Source organism: Lutjanus erythropterus, chromosome 16, assembly GCF_056507025.1.
Source record: "Lutjanus erythropterus isolate fLutEry1 chromosome 16, fLutEry1.hap2, whole genome shotgun sequence".
Taxonomy (NCBI): domain Eukaryota; kingdom Metazoa; phylum Chordata; class Actinopteri; order Lutjaniformes; family Lutjanidae; genus Lutjanus; species Lutjanus erythropterus.
This window is the reverse complement of record NC_139332.1, coordinates 27,324,595-27,346,402: the sequence shown is the minus strand read 5'-3', so window position 1 is coordinate 27,346,402 and position 21,808 is coordinate 27,324,595. Positions and strand designations below refer to the sequence as shown.

Sequence of the window (21,808 nt, the reverse complement as noted above, 5' to 3'; positions counted from 1 at the left end):
AAATGAGATGAAATCCATAATAAAACAAAACAAAAACAAAAAACACACAGCATTTTAAAAAGAATAACAGTATTTGGCATTGGAAAGAAAAAGAGGACACGTAGAAGAATATAGCCCCTTAAACATCGCATGGTCATTTTTTCGACAGTCGTGGTATACTTCAAGACTACAAAACAGACGTGACATGCAGACAAAGTAAAGAAATAAACAGAAAACACATTCAGTAAGCAGAAAAAAAATGTTAAGATTGCTTATGGTCTCTCGATTTCCTCTAACTGTGTGTCAGGACTGATAGATGAGCCAATTTCTGCTGAACTCACTTAGGTAGTACGACACTGAGCAATCAAATGCACACCTTGTTATACAAACCTTTCACCTCAGTAATCTGATCTGCATTAAAAATACTATGCGATTGTCTCTAAGCGATTTCACAGCAACAGAATAAACAATCTCCTTTTCGAAAGGAAGCAAAAATCTAATACAAAGCAGACGTGGGGGTTGAAAATGAGATTTTCACAAGTCAATTTATGAAAACTATGAATGTATTGTCACTCAGATATCTAGAGATGGCTTATCTGATAGCAAAGTAACTATAAGCCATCACAAAGGGATAGTCCAGGTTTTTTTTTTTTAAGTTGTGCGAGGTACTTATTGATAGTCAGTGTATTACCTACAGTAATCTTTGGAGAAGCAGCAGGGGTACCACAGTAGGAAGCTGAGCAATATACCAGTAACCAAATGCGTATTTTAGCTGTGAGAAACTGCTGCTATATGAGCCAAATATTTCTCCCTCAGAAGCAACCGAACTCCTTTGGAAAAAACTGTAATTTTACCTCACGGGATCATGGGAGTTGCTGGTCTGCTGCTGCCTTGATTGATTAGTTTGTTTTTGTTACTAAGAGACTTCAGCATTTTAAGAATAATTCAGAATCACCAAAGTCATTCACAAACTAACCGATCAAGGTGGTGGAAGACCAGCAACTCCCATGTTCTGTGAGGTAAAATTACTGTTTTTGCTAATGGAGTTTGGTTGGTCTGGAGTGAGTGATGTTTGGCTTATATAACAGTGGTTTCTCATCAGAAAAGGCTGTCTGACAGCAAGATTAAAGTGGTGAAAATATTCAAAATATTGCAGCCACTTAAACTGATGTTGATTCTTTTCAGGAGGCTAAAATATGTTTTGCTGCTGACCCTCTCCACAGCAGTACACTGCTTAGCTTTCATGCTGGTATTCCCCTCTACTTCCGCCATCTACTGTAGGTCATACACTGACCCTGGGTAAGTACCTCATACAGCCCCACTTCAAATAATCTGAATATCCCTTTAAACACTTCACTAAAATCTTATTTAAACACTGAGCAATCTACATGAGCATTTTCCCCCAAAATGGATATATAGTTTTCTAGGAGACCATTCAAATACAGTGCAGACAGGACAATCAAATTAAAAAACAAAAAGTCTAGTAACAAAAAAAAGGAGAAGTCTCACCAGCACTTAAAAAAAAAGATATTGAGTTCAAAAAAAAAAAAAGTAAGATAACACTTTGGATAATATAACAATGCAGTGATAAATGTATCAAACAAAAAATCTTACACATTTCCCTTTGAGATTATGCATACAGATGATGGTTAAAGGCACAATATAAATATGCACAGTCACACACAAACAATTTACACAGAAATACACATTCGTAACGGTCAAGCTGCATGTGTGTAAATACGAAAATCTTCTTCAGGCTCAGTATTGTTCAGTCGTAATCTCATACAGACCCCCCTCCAGCTTCTGCACACGAAAAATCCCTTGAAATACAGTTAATGAAATGTATTGCACAGTCATCATCCTTTGTGTTCTTCCCCCACCGACACGCCTTCGAGAGGTCGGGGGTTGTCATGTGGCCGAGTGATGAAGTCATTCTGTGGCTGCAGTCGTATGACAACTAGTAATCTCCAAGTTTTAACTGGAGCTGAAATGACTAGTAGATTAATCAGTCAGCATCTATTTTGACAACTGACTGTTTTGAGGCAAAAAATACCAAAAACATAACTTGTTTTCACGTGAATATTTGCCATTTTTCTTGTTCCTCTATGATAGTAAATTAAATATCTTTGGGTGTTTGACTGTTCAGACATGAACAATTTAAAAGAAGTCAAGAAGTAACCGTTTTATGACATTTTGTATACAATATTAGGGCTGTATCTGACAATTGTTTCCACCACCAATTAATCTGCAGATTAGTTCCTTAATTGTTCAATAAAAATGTAAAGAAAAGACCCCAAAGTTACATCAAGGACTGCAAATTTAGTGCATTTTTCTTAACCAACAGTTGAAAACCCTAAAATTGATCATTAATAAGTAATGAGCTTTTTCTCATTTTCATTTTTTTTTATTTCAAGTTTAAGTTGCCTTGTTCAATAAATGGCTCTACCAGACAGATTTTGATTGATAAGTTTTCAATCAGTTAAATTCTTCATGACAATCAATGAATGATAATTATTATAATTGATTAACATCTCTACTCCAGTTGACTATCATATAAGACAAACAAAAACAGCAAATCCTTTCATTTTAGAGGTTGGAACCAGCAAATTGTTGTTATCAGAATAGTGGCAGGTTTCTTTTTGGATTAATTTATTGTTTAACTGTTGCGCCTCATTGCAAATAATCAATCAAGAAATCTGAAAAATAATCTGCAGATTAATTAATCATGACAAATATCATTAGCTATAGCTCTAGTTTTACCTAATTAGTATAATAAATGTCAGCTAAATCAAATTTGAAAAACTGAAGCAGCTGAGAAAACGCTGAATGAATGATGTCTTTGGTTAAATGACAATTTCGACTTTCAGACACAAAAAAAATCTTATTTTGTAGCAATGACATGACAACATGTAAGAGTAATAAAACGTTATTCTTTTGTCAGCTCGTACAACGGCTTCCACGACTCAACAGTCCAGCAGACTAAACCTGCGTTGGTGAGTATTGTGATGAGATGCTACAAATGTCTAACAATTCACTAAACTTTAAAATGGAACCTCTTAAGTGAACTATAGTCCTCCTGACAATGTATTAGCTGAGTCAGAGGTGTGAGCACGGACGGATTAAGAGACAATGGACCCCTGGGGACAGACGTGTCAAAGGCCCCCCAGCCCTTCTACACAGGAGCAGCAGCAGCAGCACCACCACCAGGACCCACGTCCTGCAGGTGAAGCAGAGCTCTCTGCGCTGCCGTTGTTTCAAACGCCGCAGCTGACACTGTGGATAAAGAGGTTATCTGAATCCTCTAGAAACGCGTCAGGTCTCCATTCAAAGCCAATTCAGATCCTTCATCCTGAGCTGTTGTCTGCAGTCAGGTTTCCATCCAAATGAAGCTAAAATTTTAACCAAACTGAGAAAAACAGCTGATAAGTCACGAGTCAGATGTTTGCTCATTCAGAATGTGTTTTCATCTCCCTTTAAGCGCTTTAACTCATTTTAGAAAAAGGCAAAAACCACTTTGAAGAATTTTTTTTTTTTTATTTTACTGTTTGCATCAACCTTTTCTAATGTAATGCAGCTAAGGAGCCAAGTTTAGAAAGTAAACACAACGCACATGTTTACGTCCGTTACGTTTCACTATCCAACTGGTTCAGCTGTAAGGAACACACAGCCCTTTCTCTCTAAATTGTTTCTGACGATTATAATGCTGACAAAATGGGTTTGATTGATCCATAAACTCTCAGAAGAGAATCACAATAATTCTAAGAATATTTTTTTTCCCCCTTCATCCAGCTCTCAATCCACTGGAGCATGTTTGGGGATGTGGTGAAAAGGGAGATTCATATTACGGATGTGCAGCCATTCAAATCTGCTGCAACTGTCAACATGGACCAAAACCTCTGAGGGATGTTTCGAATTAAGGCTAAAGGGAGTCCAACACAATACTAGCAGAATTTACCTAACAAAGTGGCCGATGTGTTCTATTTAATTTTTGTTAAGTAGTCAAAGTGGTGGGAAATTCTATTCTCCTCTGCCTACTACTGCTCATTTTTTATTACTGAGTCATGAAAAGGCCAATTCAGGTTCATCTGAAGCTTGACCAGAGCCTTGGCACGCGCTCTCTGACCACAGATCACTCATACTGTGAGTAAAAAAAAAACAAAAAAAAACCCACACGTCTTCTGTTGCCACACAGTCGAGAGGTCATGAGGTCACTGACGGATGGTGGAGTCTGGTCAGATCAGAAGAGGAAATCGTGACCAAGTTTCATTTTGAGTCGCATCTAGTACCGTAAATTAAATAGTTGAATGGCAACGTGGGAGGCAAATAAAAAAAAGAAAGGAAAGGTTTTTTTTTAAGACAAAAGAAAGAGATTATTTGATAATGAAAGAAGGGGATTATTTGATGACGATAACTATGAGAAACTTGATTTGCAAGGGAGACAAAAAGGCAAAAATGATGCTTTCAAGTCTTTGAATGAGTGCAAAACAACCCAGAAAAACAAATTAGCGTTGATATAATTCTTTCACTCGCACATATCCTAAATAAAAAGCTACAACAACCCCAAAAGAGGACAACAACAAAAAAAAACAAAACAACAAAGGCCCTTTGGTTGTTTAAATCCAGAAAGAGAAAAAAAAAAAGAGGGATTGTTTTTGCTGCAGGAGGAAGAAAAAAAAAAGAGACTGAAGAGGAGAAAAAAATGGATGTCTTCCCTTCTGTGTCCAAATCAGTGCCAGTTTCAGCCGTGGTGAGGTTAGCTGCCGTAGAGGAGGGAGTGCTGGGCGTGAGGAACCTTAATTCAGCCAAATGGTGCATCCAGTCCGTTTCTCACAGTCAGCTCCGACCCAAAGTCCGCCTCAGTACATTACCATCACACATCACACAGTGAGTCTTTAGTCGTCAGTGAGGGCAGAGAGGTGTTTCTAATATTCGAGTGTGTAATCGTTCGTCGGGGTTGTGGAGGATTTTCTTACACCGCGTCCCTCCACAAGCCATCAGGACGACAATATTTTCCCTTTAGTGTGCGACATTCAACGCCGCCTCCTTTACAAGAAGTCCAGTTCCAGCGCTTGGTGCAGGGACACGAGGTCGCCGTGAGTGGAGATCCGCCAGAAAGGCATATTGTGCTACGCAGAGAGACAGACACAACGAAATACGTTTATGTTCACACTATTGGAAAGCTACAGAATGATGAAAAAAAAATCTCAAAACAAAAAATAACAGACCAAAGCTTTAAGCAGAGGAAACTTAAATTATATTCCACTTATATGAATGAAGAAATCTGAGAAGAAGCTGGTGATTCACAGATCTGGAAACAGGCTCGTCAAACAGGTAAATCACACTGGACTTGGACCGCTGCATATTGCAACAATATTTTAGAGATGATTATTGGTGATTGGTGATAATCATCAGTAATGTGGATATAATGACTAAGTGGGTACAGGCAAATAAAATAACAGCTAGAACAGTCTGGTAAGTTCAGAAAATTACATCATTTTACTGTAATGCAGCCTCTAAAACCAGGAAACAATATCATATCCATTTCGGATATTGTTGTATCATGATTGACGTGTTGATATCTAGTATCACATCATGATATTGATATATTAATACTACCCAGCCCTACTTTCCCCTCAAAAATTAACTTGTTGGACTGTTTAGTTTATGATTTATTAAACTTTTGAGTTGTTTACAGCCACATCTGGACTTGTAAGCTCCTCAGTCTGATGTGGACAACGTTTAAACAAACAAAGTTGGAGTCTCAACAACTGTACTTGCACTTACCTGCAGTGAAGACCAAAGACAAATTGCAAATCTCATCTAAACCTGTTATGTTATAATGTAGTTGAATGACGTCTCTTCTGACTCTATTCTCCCTTAAATACCCGTTCTGGAACCTACAGCACGACCAAATGTATGTCATATTTCATTAAAAATCCATCTGAAACAACATGTTCCTTGATAATGAAAAAGATAATAGATAATAATGTATATTAGATAAAGATACTGATGTATATTAGATTGTAATAAGGATGGAACAATGGAATTATACAAGACTTTTCCTTGTTTTGATATTGGCATAAATCGGCTGCTCTGCTCTCTTAAATATCGACCCAAAAGAAAACTGAAGTTTACCTGTTTTGCTGCAAACTCCTCATCACGACCGTCACCTATAACCACATATGTCACTTTCTTCCCAAAGCGAGAGACAATCCTCTCAAAGCAACTCTCCTTTCCTGCATGAAAGGAAACCAAAGGAAAAAATATTACATTTTATTTAGCACAGAAGATTAAAAGCAGCATCTTAACACATTTTCTACCTGACACAGAATTAATTGCACTCTTTATACCGTATGTACCTATTTTTGTGGCGCTGTAGATGTTCTCGATGGGGAAGACGTCTCCCAGGCCGTAGAGCAGCACTTTGGCCAGAGCTGGAACCAGCTGAGTGGTGGTGACCAACACATTCATACACTTCCCCCTGTTGGTGGAATATCACACACCCCGACATACGGGGTGAAAACAAAAAGCTTTATCAGGGCAAAGACTTGTTTACACTGTCAGTATGTTGAGCTGCTTATCATGAATTGCTGTTGGGCCAGCTGCAGCTGAGTAAAACATAAAAACTGGAGTAAATAAATTATACACTGAATGAATTATGAGCTTCTTTCCAAACAAATTCAGCACAGACAAAAACAACTTCCGAGCTTTTGAACAGTGTCCAGGGTTACATCATCCTTTGAGTCACCATTCATTCTGCTGCAGAGTATGACCTTAAAGATTTTTTTAAAAAATAAAAACTGTGCTCTGCTCAGACCTGGACTGGATGAGCAGCAGAGACTTGAGCGCTGTGCTGAGCCACGCGTCCGTAACGTTCTCGATCTCGGACTGAAGCCGTAGAAGCAGCTCCCTCTTCATCGGACTCAACAGGCCTGAAAGAAACAAAGTGCACTAATGAAGAAACTTTGTTTTGAGTGAACAGTGAAAATACAACCTATAGATTTAGATAACTTCACCAGTGTATCAGGAACTGCATGTAAATCTAACATCCACAGTGTGATATTTAAAAAGACAAAAAGGTAACAGACACACACAAAAGCACAAGTTTTCAACACAAACAGCTCTCTGTTTATTTTGGCTGCTGGGCTAAAACACTACTTTATTTGTTTGACACAAGCAGAATAAATTGGTGTCTTTCTGTGTGTTTGCTTCATTTTGCCTTTTGGATATTAGACTGAGGAACTAATTTTACTGTTGTCAAATATGACAGGAATTCACATGGCTCTAAGTGCCCTACGGCATGACACACAAAGCATGACACACACGAGTTACGCTGAAAGTGAAAGAAAAAGAACTAGAGAACATCATCTATTCAAAGTCTACTTAAATGTGTTCCACAAAGATTTCCAAGTTTCATTTTTGAATCTGACTATAACGGAAGGAATCTCTGCCTGTAATTTGTTTATCTTCAGAGCCGCCGAACTGATCTGGTTTAAACTTGGCAGCTGTCTTACCGGGGACCCGTGGAAGTGCAGTGTCGAATTTGGAGCAATTTGGGCACACAACACACTCAGTATTAATGAAATCTGAATAAACATGCAAACAGGGCTCCACAGTATGTAGCAGCAGGAAGTGGAACTCCTCAACGTCATCAATTATGACTCGACTGCTTTAAATTATTTCTTACTTTTTTTTTTTTTTTTTACTTCTGCTTTCAGTGCTAATTAATAATAATTAAGTTATTTCTAAAAATCAAATTTCTGCTTACTTTAACAGCCATGTATGAGTGAGAATTGACGGCTGTGACAGTCAGTGACTGTTGTTTTCCTTTTCTCTAGCAGGTACAAAAATACTTTTGCCAATGTTTTTATTAACTGCATGTAAGTCGACTGATGAAATAAACCTGTCATGAACATTTTAAGTCAGGTACTTAAGTAAAAATACAGATTTTCCAGTTAAGACAAAGAGTTTCTCTGACATACAGTGATTAAATTCATCTATGTGTCTGAGGCATCCTGGTAACTTACTTGATAAATAAATTAGTCTATTTGTTACAGAAACAGTTTGGAAACTGAGGTCCAGTACTGATCAGTATCTGACAAACAGGGTCTATTATTATTATCAATATATGCAATGATGTGGATAATTAGATGATGGTTAGATAATTGAATGAAATATTAATAAGACACGTTTTTGATATTTCAACATAATTGTTATATTATCTTCCCATGCTATATAACAAAAAGTAATCTTCTCTCTTCAACAGTACTGCTTACACTTTGCTCAGCATTAGCTAATGTTAGTTTTAATGTTAACGTTTTGTTAAGCCTACACAGCCAGCGTTGTGAGTGAGGCGTTTGGATGAGCAGTTCTCAAGAATGCTGCAACACCAGAGGCCAAGCAGTCGTGCCTGTTCACAACATGCCTGTTCTGAACAAGCCCTGTACAAGTGCTTCAAAGAAAATGTTCTTGTGGGCCTTTCGTGTCAAACTCTAGATGTTAAAAGACAGATATATCATTAATGCAAACTCACCTCCAACATTCCCTTTATAGCTGTTGTAGATCTCTTTTAGCCGGCGGTAGCGAAAGGCCAGTTTCCGCATCCACTCCACCCCTCCCTGGACTCCTGTGGTGGTTCCTGATGCTCCTCCACCACTGGGACCATTAAAGCCGTCCGCCAAGAAGTTGTAGTTACTACAAGAAGAAATGAAATGTGATTTGTTTAGATGACAGAAAAAAAACTGCTTACCTGTCATGACATAAAAGTGTGTATTAAAGCTAATATGTGTGTAATGAGATAGTCATCGTGCTGTATAGCGTGTGTTAGATACAGAATATTTAACACACCTCAGTTCTTGTCCGTTGTCATCAGAGGCAACATCCTCAACGTGGACTTGATCACATTCCTAAAAGAAAACAAAAGTGGTAATGGTCAATTGGTGTTTTTATTGTTAACAAAAAGGTTTCCCTCAGGATTTGATATTATGGTCGGTCCTTTTCACAATCTACATCTACTCTCTACCAGGTAGAGGTATCAGAAGAATGCCACACTACAAATATCTACGCATCTGGACAGATGTTAAATTCACTTTCAAAGTTCATGATAATAATCCAGTTAAACAGCTGCAGATTAAACTTTCTTTTAGGGCTGCACAATTAATTGGACATTGCTGAAACTGCAATGTGGCCAAGTGCAATATCCAACTTGCAGAACCACAAGAAAATGTTTTAGGAAAAAAAAAAAAGTTTTAGAAAACAGCATTATGAGGTACTGTAGTGCTCCAGAAATGCTCTTGCCTAAAATGTATTTGGAAAACCAAAAAAAATATAATTTAATAATGGTTTTAATGTAATTTTTACTTTTTTTCCAGTTAAAAAAAGATTGATAAAGATTGTGGACATTTCTAACAGCCTCTTATGTTGCCATTTGATTGACTGAGAGTTTGTTTCTGCATACAAGTTTGAGTACGGATGGCTGTTTCCAAACTGCACACACGTTTTCCATTAGTATGTTGTGTAATGTAGTTTTACTGGTTTTGACAGTCCATTGTGTCCTCACGCATTTCTCTGCATGAATTTCTAAAGAACTCAGGCAGCTTGATGAAAGATAAAGAAATTCACTGTACAATTTAGTCACAATTGTTATGAAAATATGTGAGGTTTCCCACTGATCGTGTTCAGAACCAGCTGCTGTGACAGCAGTCTGAATGCATCTCACTGTACCTCCAGGTCATTGAAGAAAAGGTGAGTGTCTGCCAGCTCGAAGATCAGCTCCTCCATCTGCAAGCCCAAGTTCAGCACTGTCGCTGGGTCCTGAACAAAAAAAACAAACAAACAATAAAATGAATCAGACTTTTTTTTTTTTTTTTTATGTTGTATGCTCAGACTTTATGCATATTAACAATAACAAACCTTGCCAAACTTCTGTGCGTAGGAGCCGGTGAGCAGTGAATGGAATATAATAATGGTTTCATCCAGATCCCACAGAAAAATGCGCTAAAAAGGCAGATGAGAATAATATTACACTTTGTAACCATTTCTCTGTCAAGTATAAAAGATAAAATATGCAGACAGACAACACAGTTTTATCTTAGTCTTAAAGCACTAAACTGCAGCTTAACTACTGACAGAGCAGGAATAGTTTGTTTATGTTTCAGCTGCTGACTTGGTTACCTCCAGGTCACTGTCAGTAGGCGGCGAGTTATCGGACTTCTTGCCCTTCCCTTTGGCTTTGCCAACAGAGTTCCTGCGTCCAACCTCGTCCTGATCTCTGGCTCCAGCAGGAAGAGCCACACCAGTAGGAAGGGCTGCACCAGCTGGGAGATTCTCTGGTGGAGACGCATCTTAGTACAAGAAAGTCTGCAATTAGCACCTGAAATGTAGCCTACATTTTTTCTGTCACAAACTTGTGCAAGGATTACAAATCGTATATATATATATAATAGTGCAGTGAATTCTCAGGGCCGTAGTGCTTTTTATCCATCTAGATTGTTGCGGTGCAAAATACTGAGAATTGGAGATACCAGCAGTAGAGATGTGTGTGTAATGGACCTTGATGGCTTTCGGCTTGTGTTTTAAATGCTTTTAAATAACTCAACACAAGCATCTCTTTACAGAAATCATGACCTGATTACTCAAGATAATAGACAGACTTGTTGTGTGCAGCTTCATGTAGGGACCATTCTCTTGCCAGTGAACAATACTGTACAGAAGGAAACGTGCATCTACTTATGGATGAGAAGCTCATGCATGTGACAGCATGGGATGTAAACATTTATGAGCATTTCTTTGGCCGATATCTCCAAAAATCACACAAAAAGTTAGCAGTGTGATAACATGGTGCTTTTGAAACAGCCATAACAACGTAATCTACCTCTATAATATGGATAAAAGCGTAATTACCTCTGGGAGGCAGTCCAGCTGAGGCGGCCTGCTCCGACTTCACAGCTGAAAATCCGGCCACTCCCACACCAGCACCGTGGTCGTCAGTGCTGGGCAGCCCGGCAGGCACGTAGCTGGGAGGCAGAGCGTAGTACTGAGAGAACTGACTCTGTCCCAGAGAGTTGTAGCTGCTAAATTCCTGGAAGAAAAACAACAACAACAACAACAAAAAAGATGATGATCAACAGAAGGGTGGTGAAAACTCAAGTGCCATTAAACTGTCTGCAACTTCTTGTTTTCTTTTTGTTCCTTTAACACCTTAAACACAAGCTCATTTTAACGTGGAAGGAAATTAAATAGATACATTTTTCATGTTAAAAAATGTAACTGTATTCATTCTTTCTTACAAGCAAATATAATGTCATATAATGATATCAAATCTAAAATTATTCAAACCCATAAGAAAAAAAAAGTTCCTCTGAAGGGTTGTTGTTGGTCTTAAAAAAAGTTTGATAAAAAATGCCAAAATTGTGGCTCACAAATATTATTTTAATGCATCACTGTGTTTAGATGTGTAATTTCCTACCAGAAATATACAGCAATATATACGCATCTGCCAGGATTTGTAACAGCCTCCTGCCAGATTATCATTCTGCCATCTGCTACAACTACCAACTATTTTTATATCTGTGGCATATTCAAGAAGTTTGTTTGCATGTTAGAAGTCAGGTTAAGTATTTCAGAGAGTTGATTCTCTGTTTTAAAGCATGTGTGCGGAAAATCTAATAAAATATATTTTTTTTAACTAAATGTCTTTTCTTCTCTTATGTAGCACTGCCCAGCAGGAGAATGCATGACGAATGACACAGACACGAGTTTTGTTTTTCACTTCTCTGAGGAACACTAACCTGGTGGGTCACTGTGGTGGAGGCTGTGGTGGCGGCCGTAGCTGATGGGATGCTGGAGTACACACTGGACGTTGTGAAGCTTGAGCCTGAAGAGAAAAAGTGCTCGACTCAAACAGTGCCAGAGGAAAAATAAAAGTATTTCTACTCAATATTTGAAAGGATTAACAACAAGAGAGGGAAACAGAGCTGTGCCGCTGCAAGATCTCCTTAATTTTTGAGTGCTGACAGCATGTATCGTAGTGAGACAGAGTGGGGTTGCAGCTTGCCTTGGCTGGGGTATGTGTAGTGCAGATGGCCTGGCTGGGTTGAGGTATATGCGGTGCTGAAGCTGAGAAACCCAGGCTGGCCACCAGAGGGAGCCTCCGGCAGCCCTGTCTCTGTTTTAATGCCTGGCCACATAGCACCTGAAGATGAAAGAGAGCAATGGAAGCAGAGAATGAAAGAGGCGGCAAGAGGAGTGTGTCACTGAAGATGAGGCAAAGTTAAGAAACCAGGTCCTTTGTGTTTAAGCAGAGATCAAAAGCAAAATCAATTCCACAGCGCCAAAGCACAGTAAGGCCTCTGAAGCAGAGTAACAAAGGTGTGATGCTGAGATTTTAGTGAGCAGACAGTGTTAAAATACAGCTGTTTGAGGAGGAGCAGGGACTAACCAAAGGGTGGGAGGCCGTAGGTCTGGCCTGTCTGGGGGAAGGTGGAGTACACAGCGGATTGGGCCAGAGGAGGGAAGGCCACCTGGCTGGTGTACGACGTCACTGCAGGGCTGAAAGAGAAAAAGAGCAAAAGAATCAGTGCTCGCATCAAGTCAGGGAAAACCTGCAGGTGTATCAAGTTAAACTGGACATCAACTGTTAAGGCTCAAGACAATGGCCCAAACCTAGACTCGCAGACTTTGAGGGGCGTTCCCCGCAAGTCCATGTGGGCTTAAGGCTGTCCTGCTCTGAAACTGTCACGTCTACAAGGGCTCCCCTGCAGATTTTTTTTTCAAACCCTTCATGCACACTTTCAATAAGACTGCATTTCTGCAGACTTTGCATGAGGAAATCACTGACTCTTCATAGTGCAGTGACATTACTGGGGTGGTTACTGGGGGAACTCTAGAAGTGTTTTGTAAATGACAGTGCTCTTGAATATCTGATTAATTGAATTATTGTACACACATATATGTATTCTCTACCTCACTCACTGTGCTGTTTAAACAACAAAGAAGTATCCACTGGTACTGCCTGCAGCAAGTGGCCCAAAAAATCTTGATTAAAGCACAGTTTGCGTGACGCCAAAGGGACTCTCAGGAACAAAACCGGTTCAGGGGGACCATGTGGTAAAATCATGGGGGAAAAGGGGAAAGTCATACTCGTCTCTGCGTGCAGCGGCCGTTGTCAGCTACTCTCAGTGTTTAGCAGCACTTTGTTTCAATGATGGATCATACTTGGGATGTTTTTCTCCCACAACCTTGCTGCCCACAGAGCTCTGGGCATAGTCTAAATTCTCAAGTGAAAAGTGTTGTTTCAATGTAAGAATAATTAATTGTCACTAGCATGCGAGTCACATGGTTGCACACCGGAGCTTTGCCCAAATTTCACGCTGTCAAACCTGCGTAACACTGGACCATGAAAAAATGATGAGATAATCAGATTTGTTTCACGCAGTGTACTCACTTGCTTCCTTGATAAACCTGTTGGGTGTATTCAGATGTGGCTGTCGTGTCTGTGGCTGTGAGAAGACAACACAGATTCAGTTTGACACACAACAGCAGCTTTCTTCTTTTCAGACATTTACAACTGAGTCAGTGTGTCTGTTCCTACCAGAATGTGCATATGAGTTCATGGAGTCACCGCATGCCTGAGGTGCTGCACCTCTGTCTGCATCTGACTGCTCCTGATCACCTGAAATCAAATGCAAATTATATTAAAATTATAATATATTATCATATTTTCCAGGAACATTTCTGAGTGGTGTCACATTGCTTTAGTTACCTGTATCGAGTTGGGCTGTGGATAAGGAAGAGTAAGAGCTGTCCTGCTCTGATGAACCTAACACAGCAGCTGGACTCCCATCGTCACCTAAATTACTGGAAGAGTGTAAAGAATTTATTAGAATTATATGAATTCTGCTGCAAGCCAACAGCCACATAAACAAATAAATAAACTCAACATTTGCTCTTTATGGTTTTACATCAGAAAGTGTATGCAGCAATTTAACGTATCAGAAATGGATCCAAGTATCACTGAGAACCAACCTTGGGTCTTTCTCCAATCCGCCGTCGATCTCAAGCTTTGCCTTCTTTGTCTGCACAAACACAAAAAGCAGTTCATCGACAAGGTTTTCATCGTATCTCTATTTTCCTCTGCTGCTTCAGAACGTTTTCTCAATACTGTAGCCTATAAAGTTGAATGAAATTAAAATTAAACCACAGTTATAAAAATAGTTTGAAAGGTGAATAAAGTAAACCTCTAAAATTAGAGAGTAAACAGTCAGCAATCAATACCGATTTAAAGCTTTTAGATCTATTACTGTTTCATTAACAGCTTGTTCCTATAAAATGTGAAAAATACCTTTCACAAATTAAGAGAACCAAAAACAATTTAAGTGCTTATTTTGCTTGACCAAAAGTCAAAAAACATAAACGGATTAACCATTTATAATGGTGTGCAAAAGGGGAAAATGGAAAATTGTCACATTTGAGAAGCAACTATCTGATATTCTCACTTATTAAAATTGTCACTGATCAACTGTCCATCAATCAATTTAGCAGCGCAGTGAATCTGACATATTAAACTATATTCATGTTTTCATAAAGCTACTACAAACAGTTTTTAATAACTGGTTATGAAACAGTCTATACTGAATTCTCTATATGACCTACATAAGCAAACAAGACCATCCACGAGAGGATCGGCTATTTCCATACAGTTATACTTAAAGACCGCCACCAGATCATTCTCTATGAAAACAGGATAAAACCGGCCTGTGTTAAGATTTTCCCAAAGTTACAGCGAGTAGCACGCTAGCCATTTAAAAAGAAGCAGGTTGATATTATTATTTAGATCATTTTATTTTTGGTATTTATGGTAGAGGAAAGGTCCAAAAAAGTTGCCTTATAGCAGTTTTAGGTTTAGCCATCATCCTTAAAATCCACTGAAATCCACCATGAAATTTGGAGGGCTAAAAAAAGAAAATCTGCAACTATCAAAACCCACAGCAACAACCAGAATGTGACAGCTGAGAAGCAAAAGATATTAAGTATTGATCAAATATTTTCATGATCTACAAAATCATCAAACTTTACAAACTTATCAGCTCCTCCCTCAGAGTGCCAGACACTCTGAGTCAATGGACTGGTCCTTATTTCACCCGTCAGCAAGTAGTTATTATTTATCATTTATATCTTAAACTTAATACTGACCAAACAGAACAGTAATTATGTGCAATAATTCAACAGCGCAATATAGTGGTTTACACTGTCATCACTGGATTTATTTATTTATACTTTACATTTATACTCTTATTTAGAATATTGTATGCTGTGTGTGTGTGTGTGTGTGTATAGATATATATGTATGTATTACTGTATACTAATGCACACACATTTTCTCTCTATTCTTGAATGGGAGCAACAGTAACGTAGCCCAGTTTCCTCCCTTGGATCAATAAAACATTTCTGAGTCTGATTTCTGAGACAATAAAAGTACCCATGCACATTTATTTTACCTCTAATTTATGACTTAATATAAATAAAGATATCTCAGTAATTTAGTATAACAGAAAACAAAGCCATGTGTCATCTTAAAACCAATTTGTAAACCCATTTAATAATGCAAACATTTCCCCTGATGCTCTGTGTTGGCGTCATCGTGGGTAGACTCACCGGCAGCTCAGGCAGCTCCTGCGAGTCATCCATCTCTGCAGCAGAGCGCCCCGACATGTCTGCACGCACAGCCTACTCTCTGTACCTGGAAAGCGTGTCCGGACCCTGCTTTACACAACCAGAGGAGCAAAAACACATAGGCACAGAATAAATGGCCGGGGGGTTATGCCTTATGTAGTTTTCCGATGTGTGACTCTCCCCTCCCCTTGTCCCACAAACGCTCATCGATGCATCCCTCGCCTGCCACTAACACCGGGGTGATCAGCAGGGAGGTGGCGGCGATGGAAGAACTGGGACATCCTTGTCTAATCCCCGGCACGATAGCACAGGTGAGGCACGTGTGGCACGGATGTTGCCCAATATCCCCACTACGCTTGTGTATGCTGTGGGATTAAGGAAGCGTGCCACCTTACATGAGACCTAACCTTCATTCAACGAAAACATATTCTCCTGAAGCATTAGGTGCTCAGGTGCAAGCTGTCGCATCAATAGATGCCCCGAGGGGATAAGATCTAACCTCATTTTGTCCACTGCTCGCTCAACTGGCATTTCCCTACGGCTGCAGAAAAGAGGCATTCATCTAACTGACATAATGCAGACAAAGAGAGGGAAAATAGGTCAGACAGCAAACTCAAAACTGCATGGATGTGTCAGGCAGTTGTTAATAGTGCACGTTCTGAATCCAAAAGCGTGCCGCCTGAATTGGCTGGGCCACCGACACATATGTAAGCAAGATTTATATAAGTGAACTTGACATTTGAAGGAAAATAAGGCCACTGAATGATGTATTGAGGATAAATTAACCCATATTTATAATCTAGATAGGGATGCATAGATTGTGAAATTCTGTCCGGATAACAATATTAAAAGGGACAGTTCACCCCTAAATCAAAAGTACATTTTTTCCCCCTGGCTATTTATGTGTTATCTATTCATGTAGATTTTATTGGTGCGAGTTGCAGAGTTTTGGCGATATCAGCCACAGAGATGTCTGCCTTCTCTCTAACATAACGTGACTAAATGGCACTTGACTTGCGGTGCTCAAAGCAGCAAAAATTAATTTTGAAAAACTCTTCAGCAATGTCTCTTTCCTGAAATCGTGACCTGGTTACTCAAGGTGTGACCAGTTTCATGTAGTCTTTCTGCAGGGGAATCTACCAGAACTACTTTATTTCCACTAGAAACTGATCACAACACAGTCTGTGGATTATCTTGAGTAACCGGGTCATGATTTTTGGAAAGAGACTATGGTTTTGAGTTTTTCAAACTGGATGTTTTTTGGTGCTTTAATGCCACACAACAGATATAACTGGGACACTGCCATTAGTGAATGTCATCTTAGTTGCCAAGTCAAGAGGGCAAATATTGTCTGAAACCAATGTTCAGCTGATAAATCACTGCATACCTAATTTAAGATATTTCGACCACAGCCTCCATAAAGTGTAAGATCCCAAACTTTAAAGATGAGGATGTCAAAAAGAATAAGATAATCCATACTTTCTCGGCTACACTGACCTCAAAACATTTCACACTCTCAAGCAGATGCTTCTTAATAAGGCTTGTTGCTAAGTTATCACACCAGACATTCCCAATTTATATGCATACACTGCTGCTTCTTCTTTTCTGGCTGATTTCACTGACTTGAAAGCATCAATGCCACCAGCCCTTCGATTACAGCCACCAGAAACACAGCCACTCACAGTCACCTCTACTCTGTCAGCATCACAGCAACACTCAGGTTAAATCGCAGTATGTGAAGAACAACAACATCATCCTGATACAGGATCCTTCGGGAGTCTCTGCTTCAAGTGATAGCCGTCTTCTTTTCTCAGAGGGTGGACTATCAAGTCTTTGGGGACAGGGAAATCAGTTAAGCAGTGCCCTTAAGTGCCAATATTGTGCTGGACTTCACTTATAGGAGATTCTCATTTCATCTTTGTCTTTCGCCTCTTCCCGTTAGGGTCGCCAAAGTGGACCATCTAATCACTAGCAGACCAGGCCCTGCCCAACCTTGTATAGTTATGCATATTTGATTTGGAGTAGGCTTTTTACACTGGATGCTTTTTACACTGGATGCTCATGTGACAACAGCATTCATGCCACTGTCTATAAAGGCTCCGTCTTGTCCACACATTTCAAAGTGCCCAGCAGCAAATAAGCAGCCAAACTTTCTGTGCTGTGTGCAGTTTTCCATTGATATGCGTGAATATTGTGGATCTATTTTATAGTCAATATGATGCATAAGCTCTGCAGTGCTTGCACGCACAACCAGTGTTGATGAAAGAAAAGACAGAAAGAAGAGAAGAGAGTGCCGGTGGCAGTGCACAGAGCAGACAGATGTTGCTGATCAGAATAGAGGGATTAAAATTTAGCAGCGAAGTTGTCTAGTGGCAGTAAATGTGCAGTTGGTCCATGAATAAATACTGGAGAAGAAGTTCAAAAAGTCCCTGTGTCTCAGCTGGGTAAATAGAAGGGAGAGACTGTGGCATTAAACTGGAGCAGAGGGAGCTGCCCTCTAGCTCAGCTCACTTTGCTCTGCATAGGTTTTAAAATGTGATTATAAGATATAAGAAGATATGGATAGATATGGAAGATACAGATATAGCAGATATATTTTCAGTGCCTTGATAATGGGCGCCTGCCTCAAGTTTGCGAGTGCATTGCACTAAATAAATGTTTCAGCTCATATTTAAGCTCTCAAGATGCAGCTGGGACATGAGACACATGGAGCTGGTGCAGACAGCTGCCTAGATTAAAATGAGTGTTTCTGTTGTGTGAGATGTGCAAGAGAAAAATGCATCTGACTTGCATGCGGTCGAGACGAGGGCAAGACATGCTCAGCTCTTAAAAGACCAGTGTGGAGGATTTAGTGGCATAATGCGGCAAGTTTCCAGATTGCGAACACCTGGCATGGTGGCCCCAACACTTGTGTAACATACGAAAGGCCGTATCTAGAGCTAGTGTTTGCTTTGTCCATTCTGGGCTACTGTACAAACATGGCGTGCACCATGGCAGACTCTGTGGAAGAGGACCCGTGCCCTCTGTAGATATGAACAGCTAATTCTTGGGTAATGAAAAGACAACACCTCTTATTTTCAGGTGACTGTACACTAATGAAATATACTTATGAACTTTTAATTTCTGCCATGAAATCACTGCATGCCTAAATCTTGCACACCAAACCTTTAATTAACTTTACTCATCATGTTTACTAAAATGGTTGCTTGGCTGCAAGGAAATCTCACATTTCAGCATTTTTAATTATCTGGAAATACTCTTTGTATTACTCTGACAATTATTTAGAAGTACTAACTGAGCACTGGATCCATTCTCCCTGTACACTATACCAAATTACGTGTTGTTTTACAGAAACCTTCCTAACTGCACTGTCATCTTGAAAAAAACAAACCCAAAAGTACTTGATCAATTTTTACTCTTTGCTGTAATGCTAGAGATTTCTGCAATCTCTACAGTAAATATCTACAAAACTTGGCAAAACAATCTTTCGTTCACTTTGTTTCATGACAAAGCTGTACCTGACTTGGGATTGGTGATCATAAATACCACTGTGCCAAAATCTCTGATGTACTGCCCAGGTTGTCTCCACTACGGTTTGTAATGCACACTGCAAACGCACGTTAATACCGTGTGATAGAAATCCAGGCAGTTTGTGTCCAGGTCAGCTGCAAATGTTAGTCTTTCTAGCCTACTATCATTACGGTACCTGAACCCAGCAAATAACCCAGCCATGGACAGTTGGTTATGACGGCGAAGTCTGACATCGGACTAATTCCTGAGAAACAGTAACTAATTTAGCTCAATTTAAAAGCAAAACGTTTGAAACGGCACCTATACAATCGTCATCAGAAGCCACATGTAGGCAACTAGCTAAGATTAACTGGCACAACCATTATGACCACTATAACAGACACTAATAAAGCGTAGCACGCCAGCATTTAGACGCCACCGTGCAAGCTTTAAAACAGGTACGTTAGCTTCTCCACGTTAGCATCCATCGATTCCAATACAACAGCATATGTCATCCGTTATCGCTTGTGCATGCACGCTAGCTAACGTGTCTATGGGTTATTATGCTTAAAGAACTAAACTAGCTGTGAGTTTCTTAGTTTGGCCCGGGCATGAAAGTTTTCCGTTCCACAAATTAGTCGGTACCAGCAGCCATTGGAGTGGGCATCGTGTGAAAGCATCTCACTCCCGCTGCACCCACGGCAAAACTAATCAAAAAGCAAACGCTCCTGACACACCAAAATGGTCAAATCCAGTCTTACCATTGAACGAGTGAATGAGCAACGCTTTATTAAAGCGTCTTCAATGGAATCCACAGAGTCAAGCTTTGTCTGTTGTTAGGGAGCACTATTTGGCAGGAAGTTTTATGTGCGGGGCCTACTGCGCATGCGCACAGTGTCATTCACAGCATAAGGGTTGTTACTGTGGCGCGACGGGAGACGACAGGTGTGGCGGAACATCAACACAGACAGGTGGGAGATAAAACAGCAAACATTTGTTAGTTGAACAGATGAACCCACTAGTTAAATGTTGTCAGCTTTGTCTCACGGTGTGTTACTTCTACTGAATGTTTTTCGATGTCAAACTAATTATTCAACACGTAGAACATAGCTTGTTCATTTTATTAGTTTGGCTTTAGTTAAGTGTAGGTTTGGGCTCATTTTGTCTTTTTAAAATGCAAAAAAGGTATTGTGAAACATTATATTTTCTCTTCAGGACTACGTGACATAAAACTGACAAAAGGTCACATCAAGCACAGGCTAAAACATCAAGACAAAAACATAAATTCCATAAAATGTTCATGGCATAAAAAAGAGAAAACTTTTAATTGTTAGGAAGTAGAGCCCGACCGATCTTATTGGCCTGATATTGATCTATCATAGCTGTATTGGTATTGACATATATGTTGTCTGATATGCTATATGCTATGTATATTGTATATTTGATTTTTTTTCTTAATTCAGATTTAACCCTCACATATAATTTATTCCACAATTTTATTTATAATTAGTAAAAATACTGATGAAGTTTACCGTTTCAGTGACCTGGTGCCATTTTGAACAGCAAAGTTGATTGTTAAATTGTAAATATCCTGTTTCCATTAGATATCTTTGTCATAAGTGTCAACCTCTTACAGAGCATTGCAAAAAATGTGTGTATTTCTGTATACTCTGTATATTGTACTCCATCTAAACAACACCAGCTGATATATTTAGTCTATAAAGTGTAATAAGTTATTGAAAAATGCTCACTCTTAAATTACTATTATAAATGACACTGAACAGTAGCTAATCCTTCCATTTAACAAGTTGGAGACAGCAAATATTTGACATTTTTGTGTTAAAAATGATTGATCGATCATAAAAATAATTGACTATTATCTTTCGATGACAGACAAATCTATGCAGCTCTAAAATACACTATTAAATGATTATCTAAAGTAGTAAGTAATTAATATGCAAAGGTAATATCAGGAGCCAGAAAAAACAAAAACAGCACAATTGCCTTGAATTTAGAGAATTTATTTGCCATTTCTGACACAGATTACATCTCAATATTTCAATTGATCATGTAAATTATCTTCTTTATACAGTAGCAGTGGCATGAAAATAAATATACATAAAAAATACAAAACAGAAAAGTAATGCTTCCAAATATGGAAGAAAATTATCTAGAACTGTGTGTTGCCTTATTTTTTTTTATTATTATTATTATTTTCAGCAGGCTTGAAAATGCACTCTGTATGTCTAAAATATGGAGACTGACTGAAAGGGGCAAAACAAAGTCATGAACAATCTCAGTTTGAGTGAAGATCCTCTCAATAACTTAATGCATGGTCATAAATGACAATTTACACTTCTGCTTAAAGAGAAAAAATGATTATTTTTCTTTCAAAATTTAAGATTTTATTGCACTTTCCAGAACCATATTATGCAGCAGGCCAGTGGCTAAACACTATTAGGGGGAAGCCAGCGCCTGCTCCACCTAGTGGTTCTTCCTCAAAATTAATGAAGCACTTTGTTACAGATTATTTTCTAGAAAAGGGGACAAAGAGGTTCAGGGAAAAGAGATATGTACATACAGTATATATACGGATCAGGCCGCCTTGGACAGGCACAAGACATTCACAGTTCTTCTCTACATGATG

The 21,808-nt window shown here is 39.1% G+C and overlaps 1 protein-coding gene across 1 annotated transcript; it reads right to left on the bottom strand.

Moving 5' to 3' along the window:
• Window positions 1-4,581: 4,581 nt before the first annotated feature.
• Window positions 4,582-20,060, bottom strand: eya3 (EYA transcriptional coactivator and phosphatase 3). The gene is made up of 19 exons (XM_084738625.1): window positions 19,923-20,060; window positions 15,634-15,738; window positions 14,005-14,054; window positions 13,742-13,836; window positions 13,571-13,651; window positions 13,424-13,478; window positions 12,419-12,528; window positions 12,035-12,172; window positions 11,769-11,854; window positions 10,882-11,059; window positions 10,153-10,322; window positions 9,892-9,975; window positions 9,703-9,792; window positions 8,827-8,885; window positions 8,513-8,673; window positions 6,797-6,911; window positions 6,339-6,460; window positions 6,115-6,215; window positions 4,582-5,105 (listed from the first exon to the last, which is right to left on the bottom strand). Exons 2-19 carry the CDS (start codon window positions 15,688-15,690, stop codon window positions 5,025-5,027), a joined length of 1,833 nt encoding a protein of 610 aa, XP_084594751.1. The 5' UTR covers window positions 15,691-15,738; window positions 19,923-20,060; the 3' UTR covers window positions 4,582-5,024.
• Between the last annotated feature and the right edge of the window lie 1,748 nt (window positions 20,061-21,808).

Excerpts from the sequence above, each read along its gene's own strand:
- eya3 (XM_084738625.1), bottom strand. The coding sequence starts at position 15,690 with ATGTCGGGGCGCTCTGCTGCAGAGATGGATGACTCGCAGGAGCTGCCT. Across the intron at positions 13,479-13,570 it reads GAACTCATATGCACATTCTG|CCACAGACACGACAGCCACA; the intron begins GTAGGAACAGAC and ends GTCTTCTCACAG. Across the intron at positions 11,060-11,768 it reads CCACCACAGTGACCCACCAG|GAATTTAGCAGCTACAACTC; the intron begins GTTAGTGTTCCT and ends TTTTTCTTCCAG.